General features: G+C 36.5%; 1 protein-coding gene across 1 annotated transcript in view; it reads right to left on the reverse strand.

Moving 5' to 3' along the window:
* Positions 1–14,268, reverse strand: part of LOC112994489 (methyl-CpG-binding domain protein 2) — a 44,285-nt gene that overhangs the window by 24,388 nt on the left and 5,629 nt on the right. Inside the window, exon 2 of the mRNA XM_026118876.2 lies at positions 5,032–5,191. Coding sequence (XP_025974661.1) covers positions 5,032–5,191 — 160 coding nt within the window. The remainder of the gene's footprint in view (positions 1–5,031; positions 5,192–14,268) is intronic.

Below are 14,268 nucleotides of genomic sequence, written 5' to 3' on the forward strand. Positions count from 1 at the left end.
GAAAGCAAAGAAGTTGATTTGTCAAATGTACTATGCACATTCTTATCTATTCAACAGTATGACTCAAATCATATACTAGTTTATAAGTAAGCTCTGCAGCATGTTGGGAATCCTTGTGTAATACTGATTTGCTCAACATCTTGTAAAAGCCAAAGCAGCTTTCCAGACCAACAGACGAAATATGCTAGAACACATAGGTGAACCCTGACCTCTCCTCTAAATACACGTTGTGATTTTACAGGTCTGTTTTTTTTTCTTTTCTTTTTTTTTTCTTTTCTTTCCAGGTAGTGCAGTTATCTCATTAAAAATACAATAAGGCTAAAACCTCAAAATCCAGTGGAAGTTTTCTTCAGAAATCCAGACATCTATCATTTCTAATTTATAAACTTACTGCCAGAAACTAACCACTCCCATATCTGAAATACTATTGCTTTCAAAAGAGAAAAGTAGCACATCAGAGATCTCCCTTACCCACTGCTTATTCCTGTCTAACTGCTGTGACCAGAGTTCCCATGGCCAGAGCAAACAGCAACAGGACATGAGTGCTTCTGCCTAATTCCACTTGCTAGTTCAAATTATGCTGAGAAACTACCACTGAATAGTTCGGAAATTCAAGGATCTTTTTATATAAAGCCAAAATGAGAGTCTAAGTTTGCAGACAAGTTTATATATTGGTCTTCTTTTGTTTCATCCAGATAGTCCCACCTTACTTGAGGAAGACTTTCAGATACTTTGGGCATTGCTTTTAGCATGTGTGTTGCATGCTAGATCAAGGACCATTCTAATGGGTCTCTCCTAATTCATACTGTGGGCCACAAGGAACACTGCTATAGATCCTCTGATCAATCTAATGTCAATCTAGAAATATCATTCTGATTCCGCTCTTCTGTCAAGTATGTTACCTTTTCAGACAACATTCACATAACTCCCACATCTCAACTTATCCAGGGCTTGCTGAAGCTCCATCTCCCTCCACAGGTTATTGGGTTTCTAGAACTCTTATTTCCCCTCCCTAAACTCCATAAAAAGAATAGGAAATGCCCAGTTAACCTAATTTTCTTTTTAAATGACTTCGAGGCAGAATATATGAGCTTGGACTTGCACAGTCTTTCTTGCAAAGGGGTCCAATCCTTCCAGTTTTGCCCATTCCCCAGGATATACTGATGTTTATTTAGCAGCGCATGTGCTTGCAGGCTCATTTTCCATAAGAGAGTTTGAGGTACTGATTATGGACTATGGACTTTTTTTCCCATTAACAATGAAAAAGTAAGTTTAACGCTAGACGTTTTTTATATATAATGAAGCAGCACTGGAGAGCAAAGTACACAGAATCACCAACCACAGCTGGACAGCAACAGCATGTACTTAAATTTGCCCCAAGTATTATAGCAATCAAATACCCTCACACCAGATAACTTAATCTGCACCACTACCTTGATAGACTTTACCTATCCTGCAAACTTTGCATTCCCTGATCTTGTGACATCAAGTTCAAAGCAGTATTTGAAGCTTTGAAGTCCATGCCTCCAGGACATTTTGTGCAGTAGCATCAGTACTGGTGGTAAAATAGCTACTAAGACTGAAAAAAACCAACAATATTACTGAACCATCTGCAATATGGGGGACAAACCCAGTTCAGCAAACATTTCTAGAACAAAGGCCTGATATTCCAGTTCATGAAAAATATTTCAAGATTTCTTTTGGTATGAAATCTAACTTAAAGAGTAGTTTAACTTTGCTTTACACCTCGAATATATTAACACCTCCTCCCCTCCCCCTCAAGAAAGGAGAGAAGTCCCCTTAGGCACTGTGAGCACTTAAGCAAATTCAGCTATATTAAAGAACTGTTTAGCCTTTACAATTAAAGCAAAACCCTGATGAGTTATAATCTATGCAGAAAATAAAGGTTCATATTTATCAAGCAACTATCAAGCAAAGACTATCCAGGATTTTTGCAATGCCATGGCTCTTACCGACATGTCCCAAATACTTTTTAAATCAAGGGCACATACTAGAAAATGGTCATTAGGATAAACTGTTTAAACTAAAAATAGATCCATTCCTAAGTACTGTAATCATGCTCTTATTACTTTCCGATCTTTTTTCCTTACTAATCACAGTTGCATCTGGGCTTTGAATTCATTCTAAATAAATGAAGTCTCCCATTTGTGGCCACAGAAATAAACTTTTTGGTACAGAAACTTGTTAAGCTCATCCCCAGCAGCTGGCGGATCTTCACATGTACAAAGGAAAAACATTATCACATGGTACAGGTGGTACAGGAAATGACTGATGCTCACTTTTTTTTTTTTTTTTTTTTTTTAACAACAAACCAGAACCCAGCCTATGTGTAAGATTCATTCACGACACGGGAAAAGCTTCCAATAGTAACGTCCTAATAGATGAAATAACTAATATATCTACAACCAACACATCTCCTGAACTCTCTGTTGAGAGGTTCTTTGAATATTTCAGATGAAGGACACTAACTACATATTTCGAATGGCCAGACACAGATTGGTTCCTCTAAGTCAGTGATTAAGTTCACCTTATTCAGGTATAGGCATACCTACAAGATTTCGTCATTCAGAAATAAAGACGTACTTACATTGCTTGATTACTATCACAAAACAAAATCTTTTCCTGTTCTGGGAACTATGGCAATATATCAGCTAGTAGGAATATCAATGTTCCCTGCTCAATTTTATTCATTATTCTGAGCATTTCATGCTCCACGAATGGTTTCCAAAAAACCTTTCAGTTCACTAACTTTCCAAAGACATGTATTTCCAGAAGCATCAATGTGCTCCAGACATTAAACGAAAGAAGACATTTAAAAGCTCAATAACATATTTCCAGGTCTTTCAAATCCTATAATCTCAGCAGTCACTTATAACCAGACAGTGTGTTTAATCATTAGTCTCTACTATGTTTTCCTTTCAAGATAAAAAACTGTCAGGCATATTTTTATAAGCACAGCAGCGTGCTGTTTCTATTGGATTCTTATTCAATCTTATTTCATTGTCTCTTCAAAAGCACTTCAAATAAATCAAATAACTTAATTTGCAAGTGAAATGTAAAAATGTTTACACTGAAAGTACTGAAAAGATTTATGTAGGATAAAGCAAAACTCCTCCCGTGGCTCTGCAGTAGATCAACCTATTGCCTTTATTGCCAGTACTGAAAGGTCAGTAAGAATGCATAATGCTAAGATAGGAGAAAAGTATATTGCTAGAACAGTATTTTTAAATCACTTCTACTGCTGTATATTAATGCTGCAAAACAAAGACATTTATTAGCATATAATATCCCTGATTCCAGCTGAAACCAGGAGACATTAATAGGTCATTGAAGACACTGAGTTCTAGGCTGCTAATGATGAGAATCTCAAAGTTACATGCATAAATCTAGCTGCCTAGACATGTCTGTGAAAGAAGGCTCAAGTACATTTTTATACTTGTTCTTGAAACTGAAGGGATGCCAAAGAATTTAGAAACATTTGTGGTAAATTGTTTGCATAAAACAAACAACGAGTAAAATATGAGCAAGTTTATACACAAACTTGCCTATGCAAGTCTCTCTCTTCAGGCCCCTCTAGCAGCACAGCTGCAGGGCAGACTAGAAGATGACCACAACCAATCTCTTTCAACATCTGTAGAAGAAAATATAAACTTCAGGATTAAGTTGAGGTCCTATTTTTAACTAACAAAGGAATATAGAAAAAATTCTTGAAAGCCCATGAAGTACAGATTAAATCACTCAGAAATAACAAACGTTATTTACCTTAAAAAAAAAAAAAACAAACAGCATTAATTTAGATTCTAATCTTATATTTAATGTACTTACTCTTAGCGACATACAAGTAATCTAAAATCATAGTAATATGAAGTGAGCATAGTTTCATCTATATTTTATATACCAATATTTTAATTTCTGCTTATGCAAAAAGCCTAATCAAAACCTTTTCCTAAGACTACCTCACAGTTATACTATTCGAAAGCCTCATGTTTGTGGAAAGAAAAAAATTAAAAATAAAATGAAGGCATGCTTTAAATAAAAAGAAATCAGCATGAAATGTGTGGTTCACACATTAGAAATGGCAGATGACAAAGAACATCAGTATACAGGACTAGGCTATAACTTGTTAGGTGTTTTCACACACTACTGTAAATTATGAAATCCCTAAGAATAGAACACTTTAAAAGGAAAACATTGCAAGCTCTTACAGAAAACCTTTCAAACTTCTGAGGAGAACTGTTGTATTAGATATCTATATTATGTCCAGCAATGTAGTATGTGAGCATCAGTTAAATGCACTTGTCATCTCCCTATATGGTACATCAATTATTTTCCTTCTGTATGCTTCCCTATATGGTACATCAATTATTTTACTTCTGTATGCTTAAGCCTTTTATTTTTAAGCTACTGTATAGCTGCTATATTCTTCAGCACTTGGAAGGCTACACTGTTGTTTAAAAATAAACAAATAAGAGAACAATCTGCATCAATTAAGAAAGGCCCAGTCCTGAAACAAACACAGAAAAAATACCTGGCCTTGTTTAGCTGCATAACTATAAACAGACACCCAGATTTGTACAGACAAATAGAGTTGCCTCAGAAAACAAGCTTCCTGGCACATATTAAAAACGTGAACTATTTCTGCTCAGAACAGGAAGATGAACATAATAACTTCAAAACTTGCACAGGAGAATCTATTGGTGTTAACAGTCATAACTCTCCTCATTTAGAAGAATATTATTCAGGCAGATGACTAGCACTGAAGTTTGTTCTCTTTAGTCACAAGCCAACTCCTGAATTACTCAAACTTTTTTTTCATATTTAACCTCACCTTGATATTTTCTTGGGTAGTAGCAGAGCATTCCCTCTATTTAAAAATTTGCATCTACCACTACTAAAAATTAAACATACATGTACATCTCAGAAGCAGACTGCGTTAAGCAGAAATGAACTATATGAACTATAGGAAAGGATTTTTTAGGATATCCTTAAACACAGTATTTACTAACAAACCTTATTTTGATTGAGAGAATCATTCCTTAGTCTCTGTTTGTTCTTCTGCAATTTACTGGGCATCATCTTTCCCGTTCTGAAGTCAAAACTGCTGAGATCAACAGTGTTTCCCAGGTATCTTGCCAACTGAGGCTTGCTTCTGAACTTCTTACCACTTGGACTAAAAAGAAGAAAACACTTTAGTATGTTTTGTTGTACAACAGGATACAACCTTGACTTCTTATAAAAGGTTTTATACCTTGTTAAATATCTGTGAAGTTTCCATATCTTTACTCCATGTGGCATGTTCATTGATGCACTGATTAGTGATGGTATACCTGCCCAGTCTCTGCATATCCAGTCCGAACCTTTGCATAAGATTTAACTTATGTCTCAAGCTGATGGACACTAGGATACACTACACCCTGTGTAGCCTTCGCAGTTACTCCAAACTAAATTCAAGTATAAGCAGTATACAATGGAACGTCAGGCTGTGCACAAGTGAAGGAACCTCTCTGCACAAAACCAGATCAAAGGCGAAGCCTAAACTGATTGCTGACTAAGGCCAAACAAGACTCAACAGCAACCCTTCTCAGCTATCAAACAGCAGGGCATTAAACAGGAGCGCAGCACCAAGATTTGAGGTGACATAACATCACTTATCTATTCAGTCACTAATACTGTTGAGCAAAGCCAGAAAAGTAACTGAGCAATGAGCAAGCAAGCAGCAAGCAAGATGATGCAAAATATGAAGCAGGTCCAAAGCTGCAACTGTGTATATGAATGGTAGATCCCACCACAATAGATGAAATTAGTTATACAAAATTTACAAAATCAGCTTCACTTGGAACTATTCCCACTTACCCCAAATTTCCAGCTGATGTTTTGAGTAATATTGGCAAATATCCAATTTACAGTTATCCTAAGAAAGTGGTATTTCTACCAATCTTCACATTACAGAACTTTCTAACCCCTCATCTATACTATGGTCTCAAGCCTCCGGAACAGCGACACACACATCGTGCACGCGCTGTCAGCACTGAACATGCATTTCAGCCCTGCGGATTTTCACTGACATTATAGGGGCTTCAAGTGGACTTAATATAACAGTCTGCATGTCCTGCGTGCAGGTCACTGCCAACGTGCAGCTTATTGACAAAAAGCTACATACAGTTACCTCCACTGTAAGGGACAATGGTGCTACCTCCTGACCCAAAAGTTTGGCAGAAAACCAAGTGTCGAGAAATGCTATATAAAACTCTCAGACTGCAACACCAGTTTATGATAGCCTCTCAGTACATAGTCATGAAAACAGCTAAATATTCGTCACATGAAGTCAACAGTCACTTGAATGTCTAATGCAAACTTCTATCCAACAAATTTAGCCAAATATCAAAAGCTTCCAGACTGCTGAAACCCAACAGATTAACAGTGCTCACAACATTTTTCAGGCCACTTCCTTTATGCAGAAAGATACTAAAGATTTTTGTTTTCTTCACTTCTCCAAAGTGTTTTTTTTCAAACGTATAAATACCTCAAGGCAAGAACTTCCACACAGAATAATATGTATTGAATTCTGGGAAAAATACCTAATTAAGACCAACATTTTAAAAAGTTATTTAAAAGAATCCAGGAATACAGACAGATAATTAACAAGAGGTAGAGGGTGGGGGGGGAAGAAACCTTAAAACAGATTGCAGTCTGAAGCTAACCTCCTCAAGGATGGGTGTGGGAGGGGTAAACAAACCCTCCCCCCTCCCCCAAACTCTATTCCACTTCTCATTAGGCACAGAATTGAAACTACAGTATACGCCAAACTAAATACAACACACTTTAGTTTTATTTTAGATAGTGGAAATTAACGCCCTAGCTTGTTAACAGTAGGAAAAATTCTGCACCGCAAGGTCAGAGACAGAGCAAGCTCCTTGCATGGCAACTCAGTTTCCCATTAAAATAATCATGTATATTGCCTCTCACTCTTCTTCAAGCACTCACATGAGACAAGTTCAGGATAAAACTTTGTCAAGAATTACTGGCTTCCTAGCCAAATGTTCCTGTTTTCTAACAACAGAGTGGAAGGGCTGACTTTACTGAATAGAGCCTCCTGTTGTGAATTGCCTTCCCAACTTTCCTCATGAACATAAAACACTGAACAAAAAGGAGAAAACAATGACTTTAAGCAAACCCTGAAGTCAGTGTTTATGCTCTCTGTTCCAAAAACTTTTTTTTAATTAAAACCTGTATATACTCAGTCGTTTTAGCCAATAGCTAAACAACAAGCAAAAGGATATAAAAGTTTGACAAGTACATCTTCTACTATGTACTAATTTTTATACCAAAGAAGAAATTCATTTCATTCTTTCATTTTTCCCATACCACTACCTTCTTTTGTTCTGTAAGGAACTAACAGACTCTCATCAAGAAAGTACTCTTCTTATTAATTTTCCTCTTCAGCTTCCTTGGAGAGAAATGCCTCACCTATCCCTTGAGTTAATTCGAATTCCAGCAGTGGGAAGCTATCAGCCTAGCTTCACTAAAAACTCTTCGTGTAGAACTCTGAAAACAGAATTCAGAAGCAAACTTTATTAATGCATCCAATACCTTTTAATTCTGTTATTGATGCTTCTAACATCTTTTCTTATTACTACGATTAACCTAAAAGCAAACAAAATAATACGATCCGATATTCCTAATTCGTGTCTGCATGGATCATCGGCAGGGTTGGTATTAAAGTCTATTTCAATCCACAGCACAAAATCTACCACTTAAGTTAATGGTGAAACTATTAGTAGTGGCAGGCTGTAATCCATCAGCAAAATATCTATTTTCACCTTGAATTCAGTGTTAATAAGAACCACATTTTCAGGTTGAGATTAAAAAATAAAAGTTTAAAAAAAATCCAAGACAAAGAGTACATGCTTTGAGAAAAATCTTTTTACAAAATGGCCAGTCTCACAAAAAAAGAAGCAACTGAAAATAGTTTTTTTTTTTTTTAATAAAGTGTGTTTGGTAATCTATCCATAGCTTTTGCATTAATGTTTGCCCACACCAGTGTGAAGGATGAGATCAACTTGCTACAGCTGTCCTTGACTTGATATGAAAAGAACAAACTAAGAAGGCAGGTGTATTTAGAGAGAGGAATCTCTCAGCCTTAGCTTTGCCTCCCAGCTCCAGTCAGGGACCTATTCTGAGCGAGTTTGCAATTCCACTGCTCATTCGTAGTGTTCCACCTCTTTCCCAAATGCCACCGGCTCAGGCGAGCACCCAGGGACATCAGCACTTCCCCGTCTCCCCAGAAGCATGTGTCAGTTGCATCCTACCGCATTCATATCGTTGTCAATGCATCTTTTCCTTCCAAATGGTTAACCAGCCTTCTGCCATCTCTGACAAAAAGCAGAAATTCTCTCTCTTAGACGTTAAGAGCATAGTCTTCCATGCCCTTCTCTAATTCCCTATTATTTTCATCCTAAACAATTCCCTTATATTTAAAGTCATCCAGTTCCTCCTGATTATTTTCTGATCCTCACTTGTTCTGATGATGTCCTAGATATGAAACTTGTTGATGATGCATAGCACACTCCACTTCTGCATCCAAGTTAATAAATACTAACATCAGATTAGTTCTAAGAATATCATTTGTGCAGCTCCATTAGTAACTTCCTACAACCAAGAAGCTATTGTTTTACAGTAACCTACTACCGTTTCCTCTTCAACCCATACCTTAACCACTTTATATCTCCCATTCTTCTCCAGCTTCAATTATATCTACTGACACTCAATAGAAAGTGAATTTCACCGAAGTCCAACAGATTGAGCAGCATTCCTCCTGCTTAACTCAGAACATTGTATCAGTGCAATCTATTGTGCAATCTATTGTGCAACTACATTTCAATTGATTCATTTACCACTAACTTCCCTATCCTTAATTGTTACACATTTTGAAGTTTCTAAAAGTTCATGTGATACAGACATATGGAGATGGAGAAAATAGATGGTGTGTGAGCCTTACGGTTTAACCTCAGTAGGAGGCAAACAAAACACCTATTGGCTTTCCCTTTGGTTTCAAGGAAGAGATATTTTATAATTTTTCTACTTTGAAAATGTAGGCTGTCAAGCCAATAAAGTAAGAGCTTAATTTCTGAATCATTCCCAGATTATCTTTAATCTCTACCCTGCTCTTGCTCCAGAGTCTCCTCACTTCTCTTACCTGCAGAGAAAGTTCCACTCCGTAGAAGTCAAATAGAAGGGTTATGTGCAGAGGCTTTATTTGAACGTTTATTAAATCATTAGTATGCACTAATGGAAAAGGTGACATTACAGAGTCTATTTAAACCAGTATGCCTATATGCAAGACTTCTACTTCCACATCTTCGAGGAAACTATGAAACAGCATTTTCTGCTTTTTTTAAAAAAAGGGAGTTAAAACCAAGTTTAAGCTCAAACTTGGTTTTCAGTAGGAAAGAAGGGTAGAAGGAGGGGTTTTATGCTTTGTTTGCTCTGAGAAGGGACTCTGGATGAAGGAGATATCTTAGAAGTCAAATTGAAAAGGATGTTGAAGGAGTCTCACACTTCAAACTCAAACTTGCTGTAAAAGATTTTAAAAATGTATTGCTTTGAGTTCACATATTCTAAAATTTAAACTGCTAGAAAAGTCAGAAACATGGATCAGTACATTATTTCAAGAAGAAATTACATAGATATGGAGGAAACCAGTAAAACTTGCCCTCATCCACATGTTCTGGACATTCCTTAATTTTACACTGACTTCTTTCATGCAACAAGAAGGCAGTGAAAGAGTTCTTTCAGGGTGCTGTGACACAGAGGAGCCTCTGGTTTGACTAAATTACAGCATGACCCAACATTGAGACAATTTAAAATTGCAAGATAAATGTGTAATCACACAGAAATATCTCCAACTATATCTTATACAATAGACTTTTGTAAGACTGTTATTCTGATAAGCACTAAGAAAGTTACAAATATTTAACCTTACCTAAACATACATAACATAAAAAACCTATAGAATGTTAACTATGTTAAGAATTAGTTAGCTTCAGTTAAAAGTTTCCATATATTTCCCAAATATAAATGTAATATATAGTGTATTTAAATAGAAGACTTAGTTCTCTCATATTTGAGACACACATAACCACTGGAACAGTCAAACTTTACCTTGTCAAGTTAAATGCTGTACAATTTTTTTTCAACATAACCAGTTAAGGAAAAACAGTAAATCTCAAAAGAGGTAATATCTGCAACAAATCTAAAAACCATTCATTCAATAATGTTACCAAGCCTCAAATCACATTATACAAGATTAAATGGAGAACACAACCTTCACCAGCTATATGCTTGTGTAAATTCACATACTATACAAATTGAAGTTCTTAGTGGGCTGAAAGTGATTATGTTACATAACGAGCCTGCAAGAGCTTTATTAATAAAGACACTTTTTCAGATGTTTCCAGCAAAGCGGTAGAACTAATATACAAGAAAGCTACCTTGAATTTCATTGTACAGCAAAACCTGCTTGATACTTCCCTATCTGTCCTCCTCCCCCAACTCAAAATGCACAAGTTTACATGCAAGGTAGTAGTTCAGCTTATTAAAACAATAATCTTAATGTAGGCAGACATTTCTGTTTTCAGTTGCTTTCAAAAAAATTTGGGCAAACTGCTTCATTTGTATTGTGCTTTTGTATGCTGGCCCTCCCCATCAAACAGACTTTGGGGAAAATTTTCAACCACAGCAAACTAGATGCTCCAACAGCAGTTGATAGTAGGGAAAACAGGTCACCTTCTCTGAGTTAAAAATGTCTTTCCTTTTTGTTTTTTTAAAGCAGCTCTAGCTTCGCAGTTTTGCAGCAATGACCAAAATAAGAAGAAACTGAAGGAAGAGGTGATCTCATGGCTGTTAAAACCAAAATACATTCCTTTAATTTAGCAAGTATTCGCCTCTATTATAGCACTGCAGGGTCAATTTATGCAAGTCAGTCACACCAGTTTTCCAAAGGTAGCCAACAGCTGCATGGTTCCTGTTTTCTGAGGGCCCAATCTGACAGGCTGCAGTCTGACCTAGAGGAATGCTGAAAAGTCAGATACCAATGGAGGAGCAATGCTAAACACCTTTGAAAAGGCATGTCTGATTAAAGACACTTTAATTTGGCTACTTAACAGAGGTGGAGCAAGGCAAAGTACTTCTACCAATCACCCCCCTCCATGAAGTGGGAATGAAGCCCAGCAAAGTAAGGAAACTGAAAATTTATCCGAGTATTTCACAATGTAATAGTAACTAAGACCGCAGAAAGCCCACAATAAAATTAGTTGTTTGATCTTATGTTCAAGCAAACCTAATACTGGACAGCTGCTCTTTAAAGCCTCCTATGTAGCTGACCTCTGAGGTACATGGTAGATTTATTCAACTAGGAAATAAAAGCTGCTCTATAATCATTGGAAGAGATCCTTTCTCGAAGATTTGATTGCAAATACTCAAACATATATTCTAAGACATTCAAAGATTTGGTAAAGAAGTCACTACATGAATGGTATAAATTCAGAACTTGATTATCTGATTTCCCTTGCAACAACACTTTTTTTTTTTTTAAACACAATAGTACATAAAGTTTATATTGCCACACTAATCATCAATAGCAATTGATACTGGTGAACTTTAAAAGGTTATTTTCTAGATCTTTATTTAGTCTTCTATTTCTGAAAATATTTTAGCTTATCCAACTCCATTCCTATGTTTCCTAAAAAACACAGTCTGAAGAGCTGCCTTACTGGGACAGAGGACTCATTCATTGTGTCCTTGTGTAATACAATCAAAGTGTCACCCCTCTGACTTGATAATAAACATTATTATTCAGTACAGTGATGAATTCACCCTATAAAGAAAATTAAGTATATTTTACATACGAAGACCCTCTTTGCCAACATGGTGCAACCAGCATTGCCCACACTGCGCCTACCTTAAGTAGGGGAGATTGTCACCATGCATTTTCAGAGAGCAATGCAAGTTAACTGAGCCATGGAAAGCCAAGGCAACAGAACCAAGTGTTTCACTGAAACTTCCAGCCACTTGCCGAAGGTAGGGTATCACTGCAGGAGCAACATGCTTCAGGTATAACTTTGATTTATCTGTCATGGACTTCCGCGGTCAAGTGGGTAAGCAGCATATAGTGTGTGCTGCAGTAGATTTCTAACATAACCAATCTGAGGTTTTACTTTCTCCTTCCAAAAGGCAACAGAAAGACACCCAAAATACTAAAACTAAAAGCTAAAGATGATCAGATTCTTGCCCACGCAAAAAACCTGAAGGTTAGGGTAACTCATTCGTTATTATCATTGTCCTTGCTTTGGTTTTCATTTAAGTTTAGAAAAGCAGTGCAATTATGAGCAGTGAAGGAGAAAAGATACAAATTTTCAGAAGAGATTAGAAGAACAAGATGGTAACTCAAAATTCTGCTAAATTAAGGTCATCCCATAAACTGGGTGCACTGCAGAAAAAATATAACGGGAGCAGCACTAATAAATTAATAAGCAGCTAATGCTGCCAATTTTTTTCTTGTGCAGAAGCTGAAACAGATTTCCAAGAGTTAGACCCAACTATTAGAACTTGTTCTATGCTCTAATTACCTTTGGAAACAAAAACAACAAAGAAGCAATATGCCTATGTATAACACAGGCCCAATTGGCCCAATTCAGGCTCCAGAAGCATTAGTTATGAAGTTACCTCTCATTTGCTTCTCAACACCTAGGTAAAGGTCTCCCTCAAAGAAAGAAAAAAAGAAAGGTATAAAATTAAACTAATCCTACTGTCAGTGGAAACTTTCTGGCACTTATCTTACTGTCAAACCACAAAACGAACTTCAAAGGGATGTCTGTTTGCCCCATGGGTATACCTATACTGGAAAAGCTTCCGTAGTCAAACTTAACAGCCTATTAGAATCCATTGAAAGTGGTGTCAAACTACTTGGCTTTATAAATTTTGTCTAGAAAAAGCATAGGAGTTCTTGTTTGCCTTTTTCCCACGAAGAACAAATGCATCAAAAGAGAATATTAAGTTGCTGTTGTTCTGAAAGAAGCAATTCCATGCCAGAGTTTCAGAAATGCTAGGGGTTATATACACTAGCGAATTTTAGTGATAGAAAGAAGAGGTCATTAAAGCCGAAGTAGAGATACCTGTGTTAGAAGTTCCTTACTCAGACTTTTACAGGACATTTGAAGCATTATGGAGCCTTTTGGTAGGACAGCAGCACCCCCTACCTCATAGCGCCCTGAATAAATAATACATTAAAAAAAAATCACAGTGCCAATTTTCAACAGTGTGAGAACTTACAGAAATAAATTACTAGTAGTAGAGTCAGAAACAAAAATTTTCTTAAAGCAGAAACAATTTTGCAGATAATTTTTGATTACACTAAGAGAACAACAGTTACAACAAATTGGAAGTAAGGTTCATACGCGCACAGGAGCTTGATTTAAAAGAAAAACCAGATGAATACCCTTACGGACAAGATATTGCCTTTTAGAATTACTTTGCAACATTTTATTTAAGGAAAGTGAAAGAATGCTCTCAGATTATCATACTGCAAATATGGGGATGACATTATAAAGGATATCCTAGCAAAGAGGATGAACAAAAACTCCTTTCCAGCTCACCTTTGCTGTAAGCCGACCTCTAACGTTATAGTAGAGACAAGATGCTCATTAACAGAATTCATATCTTCTTTAAGCTAGGAAAGATCACGTATACCCTTGGCAGTGGCTGAGTATTTCAAACCAATTCAAGAGAACACTATTTCGTGTCAGCACTGTCATGATCTTCCTTTTGACTTCAGTTCATATCATTGTAACAGAAAGCATTCCTGGTTCTAGAATCAGAACATCCGTATCCATTATGATACACACTCCAGCTACAGGCACAGCAAAATAGAGATATTGTCTGTATAAACTTTCAGGAAGTTATCTGATGTGTGGATTAAAGTCTAAAACAAGTATCTATTCTGAGAAAACTATGCTGGTTTTGCCTTTGTCCTACACTCAGTATCCTGCTTTTTAATGCAGTGTTCTCTAGATCAAGTGAGTTTATATTACTAACTATATTTTTCCTCCCTCAATCTCAGCTATAAAAGAATAAGATTTTTCTCCATCACCATTAATTAAGGTTCTGCAAGCCAAGCAAGGCCCCTGGTGTCACCTGTGCAAGCCTACTATCTTCAATCAAGACACACATGGAAATTATTTCTTCTGATTG

The sequence above is a fragment of the Dromaius novaehollandiae genome, chromosome W (assembly GCF_036370855.1).
Source record: "Dromaius novaehollandiae isolate bDroNov1 chromosome W, bDroNov1.hap1, whole genome shotgun sequence".
In the NCBI taxonomy this organism is placed as follows: domain Eukaryota; kingdom Metazoa; phylum Chordata; class Aves; order Casuariiformes; family Dromaiidae; genus Dromaius; species Dromaius novaehollandiae.